The sequence below is a fragment of the Idiotropiscis lumnitzeri genome, chromosome 12 (assembly GCF_059441095.1).
Source record: "Idiotropiscis lumnitzeri isolate Australia: NSW breed Sydney's pygmy pipehorse chromosome 12, RoL_Ilum_1.0, whole genome shotgun sequence".
Taxonomy (NCBI): Eukaryota; Metazoa; Chordata; class Actinopteri; order Syngnathiformes; family Syngnathidae; genus Idiotropiscis; species Idiotropiscis lumnitzeri.
This window is the reverse complement of record NC_142402.1, coordinates 14,523,813-14,539,086: the sequence shown is the minus strand read 5'-3', so window position 1 is coordinate 14,539,086 and position 15,274 is coordinate 14,523,813. Positions and strand designations below refer to the sequence as shown.

General features: G+C 40.9%; 1 protein-coding gene across 1 annotated transcript in view; it reads right to left on the bottom strand.

Moving 5' to 3' along the window:
• Positions 1-4,729: 4,729 nt before the first annotated feature.
• The window catches only part of gpc1b (glypican 1b), a 72,229-nt gene continuing 61,684 nt past the window's right edge, over positions 4,730-15,274 (bottom strand). The window contains exons 5-10 of the mRNA XM_088311447.1: positions 14,646-14,811; positions 14,421-14,551; positions 12,344-12,472; positions 11,898-12,031; positions 10,777-10,952; positions 4,730-8,158 (exon numbers count right to left, since the gene is read on the bottom strand). Coding sequence (XP_088167573.1) covers positions 7,947-8,158; positions 10,777-10,952; positions 11,898-12,031; positions 12,344-12,472; positions 14,421-14,551; positions 14,646-14,811 — 948 coding nt within the window. The 3' untranslated portion in view covers positions 4,730-7,946. The remainder of the gene's footprint in view (positions 8,159-10,776; positions 10,953-11,897; positions 12,032-12,343; positions 12,473-14,420; positions 14,552-14,645; positions 14,812-15,274) is intronic.

The window sequence follows — 15,274 nt, the reverse complement described above, 5'->3', positions numbered from 1 at the left end:
AAAATATGCTGAAGTACTGTACCAAAGTATTTGTACTTTGTTACTTCCCTCCACTGATATATTGTGATGAACTTGTGCATTGTTCAACATGAAAGATCACAGCTTGGCCACTTTTTGCTTTTTTTTTTTTTTTTTTTGACATTGCCCTATAATGGCCATCTGGCCTTATTTTGTCCGAAACCAGTAGTCATCATGACATCCCCTTGTCATCGCTAACAGGAGCGGGAGACAGTAATCTGTTCCTGTTTGCTGTCCACACCGTGGGAGGGGGGGGGTGTGAAGAGGAAGGAAGAGTATGCGAAGGTAAAAACAATAACGCCGCTTCCGTTCGCATATCCTCGCGTACAACAACAGACAGAAGTGCATAGGCAATAACACAAACAGTGGCCGCTTGAGCTCAGTAGCGATAGTGCGCGCAGCCTCCCTGCTCCGTTTTAATTTCTTCTGGGACGGATTCAGAACAAAATGACAAGGACATTTATTAAAAATGGGAATTCGGTGACTCGAGTGTGATAATATGTTGTATTTGTGTTTGTTCACCCTTGGCATCTTGTGAGCTGACCTCACGTTTATTGCATTCTTGGCCTTAAACAGGTAGCCATCTTCTTCTTCCGCAGGCGTTGACCTTTACTTTGGCGTTTAGCTGAACAGAATAGCTGTGATGTACCTTAAAGGGGAAGTCAAGTCAAAAGTGTACGTTACTTTAATATGTCCGATGCGGCACCACTAGTCTAAATATTAATATTGGATTTGTAGAATATGAATTAAGCAGCAAAATCCAACATTTTTCGTATCCATCTCAGGGAGCGGCCATCTTGCCACTTGCTGGTGATTGAAAATGACACCACAGTTCCTAAGTAGGGGTGAGGCGATTCACTTACATCCCGATTTGATTCAAATCACAATAGTGAGTGATGATTCAATATCAGGTTTATTGCGATTTTTCTCAAACAATACATTGTTTTCTTATGTTATAATATTTATAAGTTTTTGTTTTGCTCCAGCAGCGTGGCCCAGGCACTGGCTTATTCAAATGACTTTGTGTGACTCTGCTGAATGCTTAAGCCGGCTGACTCACCACAACAATTTGACTCCACGCTGCCATCTGCTGGAGGAAAGTGGAGGAAACTCCATCTTTGCTTTTTGAAAAATCGTGAAAATACCGTAAGGGTTTAGGAGTTAAAGTTAGGAGGGTAGGGTTAGATAAATAGATATAGTTATTTAATTTATTTTCATTAAATAAATCAACCTCGTAGTTTACTTCTGATGTTAAACAGATAAATAATCCTTCATTTCTCATCACACACGAGGTTAATTAGGGTTTGTGTTGCTTCACCTGCTTGGTTTCAGCCAGCAGGGCTATTTCAAAAAGTTTCCCATTAACCGCATGGCCTCGTGCTCCCTTCACATTTCAGCGAGTGCCTCCTACAAACAAAGGGCTTTGACCTTGCCAACATTTGACACGAGGCAAATTGTTATTTTTTGAATCCATGTTATCATGAGCCGGCCCACTCGAGAGTCTCATAAAGTACATTTCGGAGGTGGACTCGTTAATGAGGTGAAACAAAGACAAAGCTGACAGCTCATCGCTTGCTTGCGGGCTCCTAGTGACAGGCCATCCCACTCTTTGTCATCTCCCCGATGCTTTCACAGGGACACTGTGACAACAGCATCCCTCTTTCCTGTACTCCCCCCCCCCCCCCCCGTCGACATCACGGAGCTTTTGCAGCCTTGAGTATACACACGACTCATATGGGTCAAATCCATCTGGCCTTTGTCTGCCGTTTACTGATTCCTCGTCATAGGCGGACCCTCGCAGCAGCCAACATTTTGGGAAAGGAAAACAGCACAACACTTGGATGTGTTAGATGAGCACACAGGTGGGACCAGAGCTCGTTGGAAAGAAGTGAGAGGAAGGAAACAGCCTTAATTGCCGAAAACCACGCAGGCAGGCAGTTGTACATAACACACTCACACCTCGGGTAGTGTTCAATCAACCAACTAGGCATGTTTTGGGATTGTGGGAGGAAACCGGACGACCCGGAGAAAACTTACGCAGACACGAGGAGAACATGCAAACCCCACACAGGTCATGCAAACCCCACACAGGTAGTCCGGAATCGAACCCACGACCTCAGCACTGTGAGGCCATCGTCGTTCACCGTGCTGCACTATCTATATATAGATTTTTTAATTAAGTTTATGCACAATGTGTACATATATTACATTTCAAAAGTTATGGCGGAAGATACTTTCACCAGATTTTGCAGAAAGCTCATTTCCATATGACACCCAAAACATGTAACAAACAAAACAGCATATAAAAGCCCTCAAATTGGGATACACGACTAAACTAAATCAGACTTAAAAAATATACTTCACAGACCAAATTATAGGCCACCACTTTAAAATAATTAGTAAAACTCAAAGTTTGTGTGGCCACCATTAATCAGTATTAACAATAACAAGCAATAAATATACCATAATAATAATAATAATAATAAAAATATTAATATATTTTTCTTATTAATATTAATATAATTAAAATAGTAATAATAATATATTCTTATTAATTTAATGTGCACGAAAAACAATACATTTCATTATTAGTAGTAAATATACAGTCATTGGCCTGGTTGCTGCATGGCGCAGTCGTACAGTAAATGATGCCCACAAGCCACAAGGAAGCATATCAGAAAACATTTTCCGATGGCTTCAGCTTGTGTAAAATGATACTTGGCCATGAGGCACCAATGCATGAATATTTATTTATTATAAAGATAATGATCTCCAGTCAAGCACAGGAGCAAAACAAACGGGTGAACCTTCTGACATTAACACTGACCTTTGAAGGTAACTGCAATCCTCGATCAGCAAATCAATAGGTGACGCTTGGAGTATTATCGGTCCACCGTCGACTCACACATCCGAAATGTCACTAACACACATTCCCATTAAGCACATCTAAACAACAAAGACCAATAATTGCTCCTCAATCTTTCCAAGGATGAAACAATGAAGCGGAACATTAGCGAATACCTCAGTACTTTTTTTTTTTTGGTGTGGCCTCTTTCTGTCATTATGTAAGTCTTACATCGTAGGCTCTCACCCAATGATTTTTCATTTAGGGCCGCACTCCCAGATCTTCAGCTCATTGGAGGTTTGATGGATAACCTGCCCAGTATGTGCGAGCGTGTGCAGAGAGGTAATATGTGGAAGTTGAAATAAATTTAAAAAAAAAATAAAAAAAAACAAGCACAAAACTTACTCACCTCAGGCTTCTACTTGAAAATAATAAATAAATAAATGTCAGGAAAAGCCCAATAGAACAACCACAAGTTGGACACGTTATCGTTGATTTAGTAGTTAATTTGAGCATCAAATGATTTCAAATTATTTCTTGAATTCATTTATTTTTAAAATCCATTACAACAAAGCAGCAAAAACGGTGGTATTTAGTTTTAATTCAACTAAAATGCAGGAGTTAGGGAGAAAATCTGTGTTTATAAAAATGTAATGCAATGTAAATAATTATAACAAGTAATCATTTGTTTTGGCGTAGTATATCCAAAATTCCATATAAATTTATTAAATCCACACTGAACTTTGACGTATCTATAAAACGGGGCACTTGATTCAAATGTGTACTTGTTAAATATAATTTCGCTTTAAAATGATTATCATACATTAACTGAAACGGACTAAATGTGTGGACTCAACACGTAGATTTATGATGAGGCCACAGCGCCCTCCAGTGCTCAAAATGTATTAGTGCAGTCTAATTTTCACTTGGTCAGGTGATGGGCAACTTGGATGTTGACATAATTTATCAGCTCTACCGGGGGTCCAACCAGATGTCAGAATTTTTTTTTTGTAAAAATAAGAATAAATAATGATGTCTTTTTTTTATTCAACCAATGTATTTACTTAGTATCTTTATACAAATCATTTTCAAATGCATATAGAAAAGATCATCTGCTTAATGAAAATAATAATAATAAAGGTTTTCTTGTATAAAAATCCACCTTCAAAGCAAGCACAAAACTGATGAACAGAAAACCAACATTAAACGCAATCACTCATTTTGTGCATGTTTTCACAAAAATCAACTTATTCAAAGATTTTTAATATTCTAATACTATGGTTTTTGCGGCATGTCATTCAAATCTCCAAATTAATAGGCTTGCTCTCGCACCTGTGTAATCACATTGCAGCAGAGGGCAGTAAAGTTGGTTTCTGTAAAATGAGGCATAAACATGACTTTTGAATTATTTACGGTACTGACCCAAATTGTCCACTAGATGGCAGTGCAAGCATTCGGAAACTTATCTCAGCCACGGCATGGCTGCAGCTCCCTATCCGCGGAAAAGTAAAACAGAAAACTTTTTGGTGCATCATTTAACTCTGTTTTGGTGTCTTTTTTTAATATGTAATATTTTTGTTATAAATTAGTTACTGTAAATTATATAAGAATGAAAACATTTGTACAACATGTATACAGTACAACAATGACTAAGTTACATTTTAAATTGTTTAATTAATTATAATTAAATAAACAAAAATGAGCATGAGTTATTTCATAAAATAAAAAAATGTCAATATTTCACACATACGTCTTTTATTTTTCATCTATAAATCTTATGACCTGCCCGCCTTTTAAAAAAATCAAATGTGGCCCTCGAGCACAAAACTTTACCAACTGCCCGCTGCGAAAGAAACACAACACAAATTGAAAATCTTATAATGTTTATAATTGACAATTTTCGATACAACAGCAAACAAGACATCTGCATTGTTCTTTTCCAACCTCTTTCCGGCATTTCTCCACGCCACAGATTTCTGATAACAGAACCAAAAGGTAAATAAAGACAAGAAAGCCAAACATGTCGTCGATGTTTCTCGGCCCTCCAAATTGTACTCAGTGGAGCATTGGTTATTTTAAACCAAACTTTGCAACGTGCCACCTACGTAAAATGAAGGATGAGACACCTTGACTGATTGGAGATCAGCGTTAAAGCACAAGTCTTGCTCTCGTTTTATTTTCACCGTAAAGACAACTCGCTGGGCCACGCTCATTTGCATACGCTCATCCTCAAATCAATAAATCGTCCTCGGAGGGTGTTGACTTTGCATACTGGTGGCCTCGTCTCTTTGTGCAGACAACGACACTTATCGGCCTCGTAAAAAGTGCAGGTTTTCATTAAAAAAAAAAAAGGCTTTGAGTAGAACCAAAAGGCGAAAGGAGGCAAAGACAAAAGCGGGTGAGGAATTTGAGCGCTCACGCTGTGAAGATACTAGTGTAAGGATGGAAGTGGTATTTGAATTGGAATGTCACCATCACAGCTGGAGTCCCTTCTCATTCATTATAAAGACAAATGTGTAATTTCACATTCTGATTCTGATTCAGCTCAAGGACTGAAAAAAAAAACAAAAAAAACAAACAAACAAACCCCTATGGTGCTCTTTCTTTTGGGAAAAACTCTTATTCACAACTGTTTTTAATGTCAAACTTGACCCCAACATCGGACAAAGTGACCAAGGCAGTCGAAGGCAGAAGTCATTTCACGAAGGAAACACACACACATCCGTGCTGCACAAACACGCATGACAACATCCCACTTTCAGAGTTATAAGTCAAAAAATGTGCTTGTTCAACTTAGACAAACGTCTCGACGTCTTAACATGGATCTGGAGCATTTTTTTTTTCTTGTTCTTTTCATATATGCAGAAAACAAAAAGGTTGTGTTTTGTTGATGACTTTGTTGTGACGATGCTTCTTCCACTTTAAAAAAAAAAAAGGATATTTTTTGTGAGGTGCAATATTGTTTTCATCCACTTGGGGTCACTAAACTGACGTTCTACGCTGTAGTGCCTGTGAGTGGTTAGTAATATGACAATAATCAGTGATCAATGCAAGCTCAAAGGCAGAGAAGAATTGGCACATTTTACACGGGACCGTTTTTTTTTTTTTTTTTTTTTTTTTACACATGGGTTATCCTTTAACATGGAAATAAATATCCCAAAAGGTGCTGGCAAGAAGCATTGTCACAACAAAGGAAACAATCCACAAATAACACATTTCCAAAACTTTATTTTTCCAAATTATGTTTTGTTATAGTGGATATTCCCCGTGTGCTGCTGAAGCAATGCTGCACTTGTGCCTTCCACATTCCACGATCGCACATCAGCAACACACCGAATGCGATACAGGGAACGGCCCGCAAATTGACCTGCTTGTATTAAAAAAAAATTTCTGGAACTTATGTCCTGTTATTTGCTGTAAAACCTCAAGAAAGCATTTCAGTGACTATGTTAAAGTGAGTTGAGGAGCTTCATTTAGACAAAGGTAGCGCTTTGACATCATCTCAGTGACAAATAACTACGTTGAAGCGAATTGAGGAGCTTCATTAAAGCGTCTAGTTCAAACATAAGATTCTGATTAATATAGTGTTTGAGGAAAAATAATTAAGCAGCATAATCCACTCGTTTGACCCACCTTGGCGGCGGCCATTTTGTGATGTCGATTTCTGTCGACCGCAGGTGACAGTAAAGGACAAAATGGCCGCCTCCTGAGATGGCTAGAGTAGATTTTTTATCGTAATTCTTATTCTACAAACGCAATAAAAATCAGAAGTACGGGCACAAACAAGATTATTGCAAAAAATAAAAATAAAATAAAATGTGGGGACTTGACTTCCTACTGCGAGCAGCAGAGGAATACTGTATTGGAGTGAAAAAAAAATCCCTTTTTGCAAATAAAGATTATGAACATAACATTTTATATCACTAAGTAAAATTATTGAACTCCCCCTGCCAAGCTTCTTTTCATCTTTCTGCATGTGGCGTTTATGGAACAAGATATTTCTTGGAAAATCCTAACACTGTGTTCCTAGTAAGTTTCGCCAGACAATGGATTGCTAACGAAAAAAAACAAAAGGTCATGAGAACCTAGAAGGATTTTGAGAACAGGTGGAAAAAAAAATATTTATCGAAAAACTAACTGGGAATTTTTTAGTCAAATGAATAATAAGTATGTTTTGTGCTGCGCCATCCAGCTTGAATATTAACGCAAACGGACACGACATTTGTGCAATTAAAAGGCGAAATTACAGTAAGGATGATTCATTGCGTAGATGCCCTTTTTTTTTTATAGCTCAGCCCTGTGGCAATCTGACCACGTGGACGCCTGCTCCTGTTCTGGTAGCCAAAATTCTGACCTGGCCCAGAAGTCTCCTGTCATTTGAGAGCTCACCCAAAGGCGGGGGCGAGGGGGGGGGTCTTTACGGTCGGGATGCCCGGGGCATGTGGGCGATATCCCGTTTCCCCCACTGTGACCAATCACACCAGTATGAATCATCGCTATTCGTACCTTTGACATGGCCCAAAAAGTGCTGATTTGGAGATTTGATGCCGTTCTTGGTTAGTTTACCTAAAAATAAAATCATCAGCATGTAACTTCTATTGTAACATTAGGGAGTGAAGAAAAAAAAAAAAAAAAACACTCCGGGGTCTATGGTCAGTTCTCAACAAATAAATAATCACTAAGTGCCATTAAAGGAGGACTAAGAAATGCATTAATGAGAGCGTCTTCCTCTCCCTATCAAGTGTTAGTGTTACACGTCTTACAGGTACACGTTGGATCTCCGATTACCCCACACACCCGAACCAGAAACATTAAAACATAACACGATCAGCTCTAACAGTGTCATATTATAGCGAGAGATGAAAGACAAGAGCGCGTTTTTGAATACTTGTAATTCCATTTTTCTTCTCATCCCAACCCAAAAACAAAGTCCGTCCAAGTTCTTTATACGAACCAAGTGAAGTTTTGGCAGAGTAACTAACACCCAAACCTCTCGCCCGCTTCCCCCACCTTTTGGAAACCCTCACGAAGCCCAAACCCAGTCCCAACCTCAGTCCCATCTGGCCGCGGTCCTCGCTGGCAATTATCGCAGCCGCAGCAGCAAAACGAGCAGCGAAAGGAGATAAGTGACGACGCCGGGAAGGTTCTGACTGACTGAGTCTTTCACCACCTTCTTGTTTTCCGGAGGGTAGGGGTACACGGGTCGCTGGGTGACGGGGGCGACCAGGCGAGGGCCCCGGGAACACACTTCGTCGGTGCAAATGGCGCCGCTTCCGGAACCGCTGGAATCGTCGCCTACGGAGACAAGATCTTGATGTGTAAATATCTCCCAAGTTCAATCACCATACAGACAGGAAGTCTTCAACCCTGTTCCCCGAGGGTGTCCTGTCTGTTTTCCATCTCACCCTGCCGCAACACCCGATTCAAATGATTTGATAATCAACAAGGTCTGCAGAAGTGAGATAACGATCCTGATCATTTGAATCAGGTGTGTTGTAGCAGGGAGAGACGGAAAATGGGCAGGACAGCAGCCCTCGAGGAACAGGATTGAGGAGCCCTGGTAGAGACAAGCCTCATTGACAGAGCAAATAAACGGTGGTGGTCCAGTGAAATTGGAAAAAAAAAAAAACTGTCAGATCATAACAAGCGTCCTGAAAAATCACAATTTCCGTGCTGCCCTTTAAACTCATTACACTCTCGTCTTGATAGTGGTAAAGATATACTTTTAAAAATTCATACATGTCTCAGAAATAACAGTACAAAATGGCTGCCTCATCCTGGCACTTAAGCTCACAGAACCCTCTGGTGCATTGCAACATCATAGTGAGGTTCCTCGGCACCTTGAGCCAGAAAAGGAAAAGAACTCTTCAGACAAAAGCAAAAGGAGAGAAAAAAAATTATATCCATAAATTGAACTAGAATCTTCAGAAAACATCATGACAAATCGTGACATTTCCTTTTCGGACGCATAAACAGCCAACAATGTGGCCTTAAAAGTTCATGACTTTGAACAGAGCTACGGGCCACTTGCGCAGTCCTTGGGGGCCACCTAGCGCCCACGGGCATCGAGTTGGTGACCCCTCTGCTCTAAATGCTTGATTCTGTTCAATTGTGTTAAAATGTTAATAAAGTACAATAATCTAGAGCGCTCGTTTTCTTTCGTGGGGCGCTGGAACGGAGCAATGGAATCACAAATCATTATCGAGACTCGTCAGACCCACGCGACGTTTCAGACTCGAGTCTCGGGTTTCCCTTTGCGAATGTTTTGGCTACCGAATCCCTTCGCTTAATTGACACCCTGATTCCAAAGAGCGTCTAGCATCACCCTTTCGAACCAGGAAACATATGAAGCATATTCGTTGTTCTTGAATTTCTCTTAGCTCCCACACAAAAGCGGAAAACGAATGAATCCTTTTTTTGGCTGCAAGTATTCCGTGTCGGCCATTTGACCGGACCTCAGGACTGCTGTTAAGTGTTCAAACGTCCTGCGGGCGCTGTCGGGAAAGGTCAGCTGCATTCGATTTCTGTCCGCTGTGTCCTTCTTTAGTTGCTAAACCTTCTGTTTCGACATCGCGGCGAGATGACTGGAGAGACCTGCCTGCTGCGAAAACACCAACAGGGAGTCCACCACGCTGATGCGGGATGACAAAAGTGTCTTGTTGCACACTCGGTGCGGCGCTGTAATGTGTTCAGACTGTCACTTCGGTAACAGCTTCTTTTTTTTTTTTTGGGGAGTTTAGCTCTTCCGCTCTCAGCTTTTATTTTCCCTTGGACAGTTTCTGTTCCAATGAATTATTTTTTTCCTATTTGAGTGTCAAACCAGGCACTGGGGATGAAAACACCAGAACCATTTTGTGAGTTCCAACACATACATTTCAGTCGTTGTGTCATCAATGTAAAATTATTTTACGTGATGGTATTCATTTATTATTCATTTCATATGTTTAATCGGCAATTGTAGTTTTCAAGGCCTTGACGGCTGGCCTAACATAATCAAGAAATCATGATCATATTCTTCACATGCATGTCATATTATATCCTAGTGTTGAATTTTTAGGTTAGACTTTTTATCCAATCAGAATTCAGCTAGCTTGTGTTGCCAGGCAGATTTCATAATACCAGTTGCACGCACTATTCGTCCGAGGCCTTCAGATGCAATCGTGCGGGCGTCTATTCTGTGCGTGTGAGGGGTGTTTACAGTTGATAGACAGTGCCGATAGCCAATCAGATCACGAGTTGATGAGCGGAAGGTCTTCTCACTGGCCTTATGCTGAAGGTAACGAGCTTGTGATTGGATACTCACTCGTGAGGGGGCAGCGCTATGCGGAAACTACAGACCCGAAAGTCGTAACTGGCGACCGTTCAAAAAATCTAAAATACATCTTTGCTTTTTTAAACCACAATGGGCGAAGGAGGGAAAGGTGTGGATTTAATTGCAGATACACTTGCGAGGCCATTTTCAACAAGGACTAAACACGACTTCAGTGAAGGCCTACGTGTGAAATGATTGTAACTGTTTTTATATTATATCTTTTGAGGTAAAAAAAAAAAAAATGAAGTCAATCCACATTGCGACAGCCTGTATTTACTCTCCGCTCAAAAGAACTCACTCAATAATGTCTAAACCGCTGGCAACAAAAGTGAGTACACCCCCGAGGTGAAAGTTATTAAATTTATGATTAAGAAATGATGAGAAATCTCTCTCAGTGAGGTGGGGTACACAAAGCAATTTTGAACATCTTAAAGCGATTTTTAAAATATGAGAAGCCCCACACATGGTGAGGAAAAATTGACGTGTGGCATTCCGGCGCTTAGAGTAAGGACTTGCGCTCGTGTCAGCGCGTTGTTAAGTGCAGCTTTCGTGGCAGTCGCAGACTCAGCTGCAATGCATGTTGGACGCTATTCGTACTCACTCGTGTCCTGGAAGTCGACGTCGTTGCCATTGAGAGCATTTTTCAGGCGGTGCGTCATGATCTTTAGCTGCATAATCTGCTGCCTTATTGCCATGTCCGGCTTGGTGATGTCGATTTCCACTTCGGGGTTGTTGATCTGGCTCGCCAGGCCATCGCCAATGACTTCGGGGAGGTACCTGGCACACAGGAACACACGTTTACCAGCTGTCAACAGGGGAGCTTGTGAAAATTCAGATAGGCGTGTATTGCTTCTTCTTGGACTTTTTTTTTTTTTTCACGTCACTAAAGAAAAGTACCAGTGAAGGCAAGTTGAAATTAGTTCTGTTTTCGAGTAGTTAGCTTCTTAAATTAGGAAAATCACACGATACAGCATAATATTGTACTTTAGAAAAATATTTGGTCAGAACATAATTAAACAGAAAGGAAAGACTTAAACAGTTTTGTACATAGTTAATTCATTGTGGCTCGTTCTTGTGTGCGCAATTTGGCCACCAGGAGGCAGTGTAACATAATCCAATAATTCAGGCTCAAACCGAAAACAAAAAACTGCTGTCTCAGTAAGCATTCGATTTTTTGCAGATATTTGTTATATTGTCTGTCTACATGTACGGATGCATCACTTGTTCAAATATCTGTCGATTAAAGTATAAATATCGACGCTATTTTTCTAGCGCGTCTATTGCTATTTTCATTGTTGGTTAGCAATAAGCTATATGCGGTTGATTTTAATATACAACGTGTAATTGTTTTTGTTTAGTTTGAAATTTGACAGCAAATTTTCCACAGTGGAAAAAGGGACATGCGTTTTTTTTTTTTTTTGTAATACTAGCGCACATTAAAAACATTTGAAAGCTTAACATTCCAAGCCTTGAGCAGATTCAATCCTCTACATGATTCATTTTGATCTGATAAGTTGAACAGAAACACCGAAGAGCAAGCTGACTCTTTAACTCATTGAAAGGTGGGCCACCTTCAATTTTAAAGGGTTCAAGGGTTTTTGCAATCCCGCTGAATCCCATTTGAAAGTAGAGAGCAAGGATTTATCTTAAAGGAAAAAAAAACGCTTGAGCCAAGAGTTTATTATAGCAAAAGAGACACTTGATGTCTCTGTCCGCCCGTACCTGGCGCGGGTCATTCCGTTCCAGCACCTATCTTCAGCGCCCGCACCCGTGGCAACTCGGTCGCTGCACAGCATTCTCGGGAGAGAAATCCAATATGGCTGCATGTCCCTCAGCCTCATGGTTACATCAGACACCTGGAGCAAAGTGAAGGACAGCAGATGTTCTTTTCGACTTTGTCCCCAAATTCCCATCATGACGTTCCATTGAAACATGGGGACGGGAACAAGTCCTGTCCGCTAAAGTGACTAATCCAGTCATGTGCTTTATTCACCCACCCAAACAATCATTCCCGTTTAATGACCTCATGAGTGGAAAGGTGAAACGAACATTAAAAGGATTTTATAGTCTGTGCTTAGCAGTCCTTTTTTTTTGCTCCATAAACCATCCCGTGATATTGGCCAGACTCTGTCATCAGGGAGCAATCTGTGTAATATTTTTCAGCTCACCAGTCGGCCAAGTTTGTTCGCACTGCTCGCTGACCTCTCCTCAACGGTAACCTTTTCGTTCTTCGGGAAGACGTCCACTTCTGTAGCGTCGACTGACTTTTCTCGGAGCGGGCCACACGCCAGTAGCAGCTGAGATGTGATAGAGGAAAAAAAGAAAATGAAGGCAGATATGGAGAGAGAAATGCAAAAAGTTAATCATAGAAGGTTGATTCCGTGTCTCTCTCTCTCTCTCTTCCTTTGTGTCTCTCTCTCTCTCTCTCTTCCTCTGTGTCTCTCTGTCTTTCTCTCTCTGTCTCTCTCTCTCTCTCTCTTTCTCTCTCTCACTCTCTCTCTCTCTGTCTGTCTCTCGCTCTCTCTCTCTCTCTGTCTCTCTCTCTCACTCTTTCTCTCTCTCGCTCTCTCTCTCTCTCTCTGTCTGTCTCTCGCTCTCTCTCTCTCTCTGTCTGTCTCTCGCTCTCTCTCTCTCTCTGTCTGTCTCTCGCTCTCTCTCTCGCTCGCTCTCTCTGTCTGTCTCTCGCTCTCTCTGTCTGTCTCTCGCTCTCTCTCTCTCTCTGTCTCTCTCTCTCTCGCTCTCTTTTTACGCTGCACCTTGCTTCAGAGCTTTAATTGGCTCTGTTATCAATACCTAACTGACACTAACTTTCAATTATGGAACTGCATTGCCCGTCATTTAATAGTCCAGAAATACTCCAGCGCACTTAGTATCGGAGCTACAAATCAAAATAACAGTCCCGGCTAATTTGCATGATCCCATGAGTCAATCAGACGACAGTTGAGAAATTAAGGATCCCCATGAGCATGATATAAATGGAGCCCTGGGAATACTGTAAGACTGCAATCAATCTGTCATCCCGTCTGGCCCTCTGAGGTTAGCCTCCAAAATATGAACTTTCACACATAAATGGAAATTAATAATCCTGTTTTAAGCCTCCAGGCGAGCCTTTCCCCTAAATCTAACCGAGGCGCCTCGTAAATTGAACTGTCACTATCGGAAATGTGGTGTTAAAACAGAGGGGTGCAAATGACTTTCAGGCACATTAACGCACAACCGTTGCATCCTGCACGTCTCTGCGGTCTGCTTTTAGGAAGGTGTAAACAAAACAACATATGCCGTCGCTTTGAAGTCGTTAGGTTATGTAACCAGGAAGTTATCTCCCAGAACACTAAACGGGACGCCGTGCACATTAATGTGAAGTCGGAAGGGATCAACCGCAGAGCTCTTAAACTCGATTTAGAAGATGACACTTGTCTGCGGCACCCAACCGGGTCAGAGGTTGCGCACCAGCCGGCAAAGTGTCCTGAACTGAACCGCACCGGAGTCACAAATGAAACAAACGGGTGGATTCAAGTAAAAAGTTTTTTCCTCTAAGATCAGATCAGATGTAAATAAAACCTGAAACAGGAAACTCTTGTCTCTGTTAGGGTGTGATTGTTCGTAATAATTTACTTTGAAGTTATGCTGTCCTGTTTTTATGTTGAAATTGTTCATGACAAATCCTATTTCCCATTGAAATGAATGGAAAAGCAATTATTATTATGAAAGCATTGCCAGAAAAAACGCAACAAAAATGCTCGTCGTATGTGTTATAATAAGCAATACTTTCGAAAAACATATCAAAATAACACAAACAAATAGAATTTAAGTTTGTGGATCTTGATTAACCCACTCTCCTTCTGGTGGAAATGATTTATACTACAGTCAGGCAGTCACAAACGAAAGAATTTCTCAGCACAAATAATGTACATTTATCGCACAGATAAAGAATATATTTTCTCCATCACCGTTTATCAAAATATTTGTTGCTTTAAGCAATATATAACACCACCAGATAGATGCTATTTGTTAGCCCATCTATGGCATTTTACATAATGTTAGCATTAAAATAGCTTGAAGGCAAAGTTATGTTTTTTTAAAAATACACAATTCACTTATTAATGTATTTTATGTATAAAAGGTCTAATATGGACGGTTGGCGCTTGGCCCCGCCCCGCCCCACCCCACCTCCACTATTTATATCACTTTGAGCTTTAAAAACAAAAACATTCCTACATGTTAATGTCCGAAGAATGTTCTGACCTTGCTGTTAGTGGACTCCATATTCTCCACCATGGTCGTCATAGCTTCTGATATGCGGTAAGGAAGAGAGAGGACCACAACATCCAAACCGGATGGGCCATCGAAGCGATCAGACACCTGCATCATAGTTTCTACAAAGATAAAAGTCAATGAGTCAGCGATATTCGTTCTTCATCCCCGTGTTGAGTGCACCAGAGAAAAAACCCAACATGTCTGTCATCCAACCTGCCAAATGCCGCCACTCGGTGTTGAGGTCCGCCTGGTTGGCCAGACAGCCCTTCAAGACGTTGCTGCAGTAGTTGACGCAAGGTCTGGCAGAGGCCATACCTCGGCAGTGGGGACAGTAAGTCATCCTCATAATGGCTCGCATGCACTCCTGGCTCAGTGGCACCTGCGGAGGACATCAGAAACATTGGAAGCATCTGCATTAAGGTGCATTTAAAACACTGAAAAGTAAATACAGAGAATTGCTTTCAACTAGATGATAAATGTTCGAAGATAATTGCTGAAAATATGGGGAACTGTTTCGTACTCATTTGAGGAGATGGAGCGTTCAATTGTTTGCCAACATTTCAGTTTTCCTGATGTGCTTGACCGTGGCTAAGGGCGCATCCGTTTTCCAGTTTGTAGAACTAAAATTTGATTGACAGTCAGCAGTTAAGCACTTTCAGCAGATTTTGCAGAAAGGCTTGATTTTTTTTTTTTTCAATTTTAAAGCCTCATTTTATACAGAGAGTTCTTTTCTTTTTTTAATAAGAGAAAAAAATATTTGACAACTCTATACAGTGCTATTCTACATCACGGCAACCTACAGCAAATATTGTTTGATTTAATCGCGATTAAACATGCTCTCA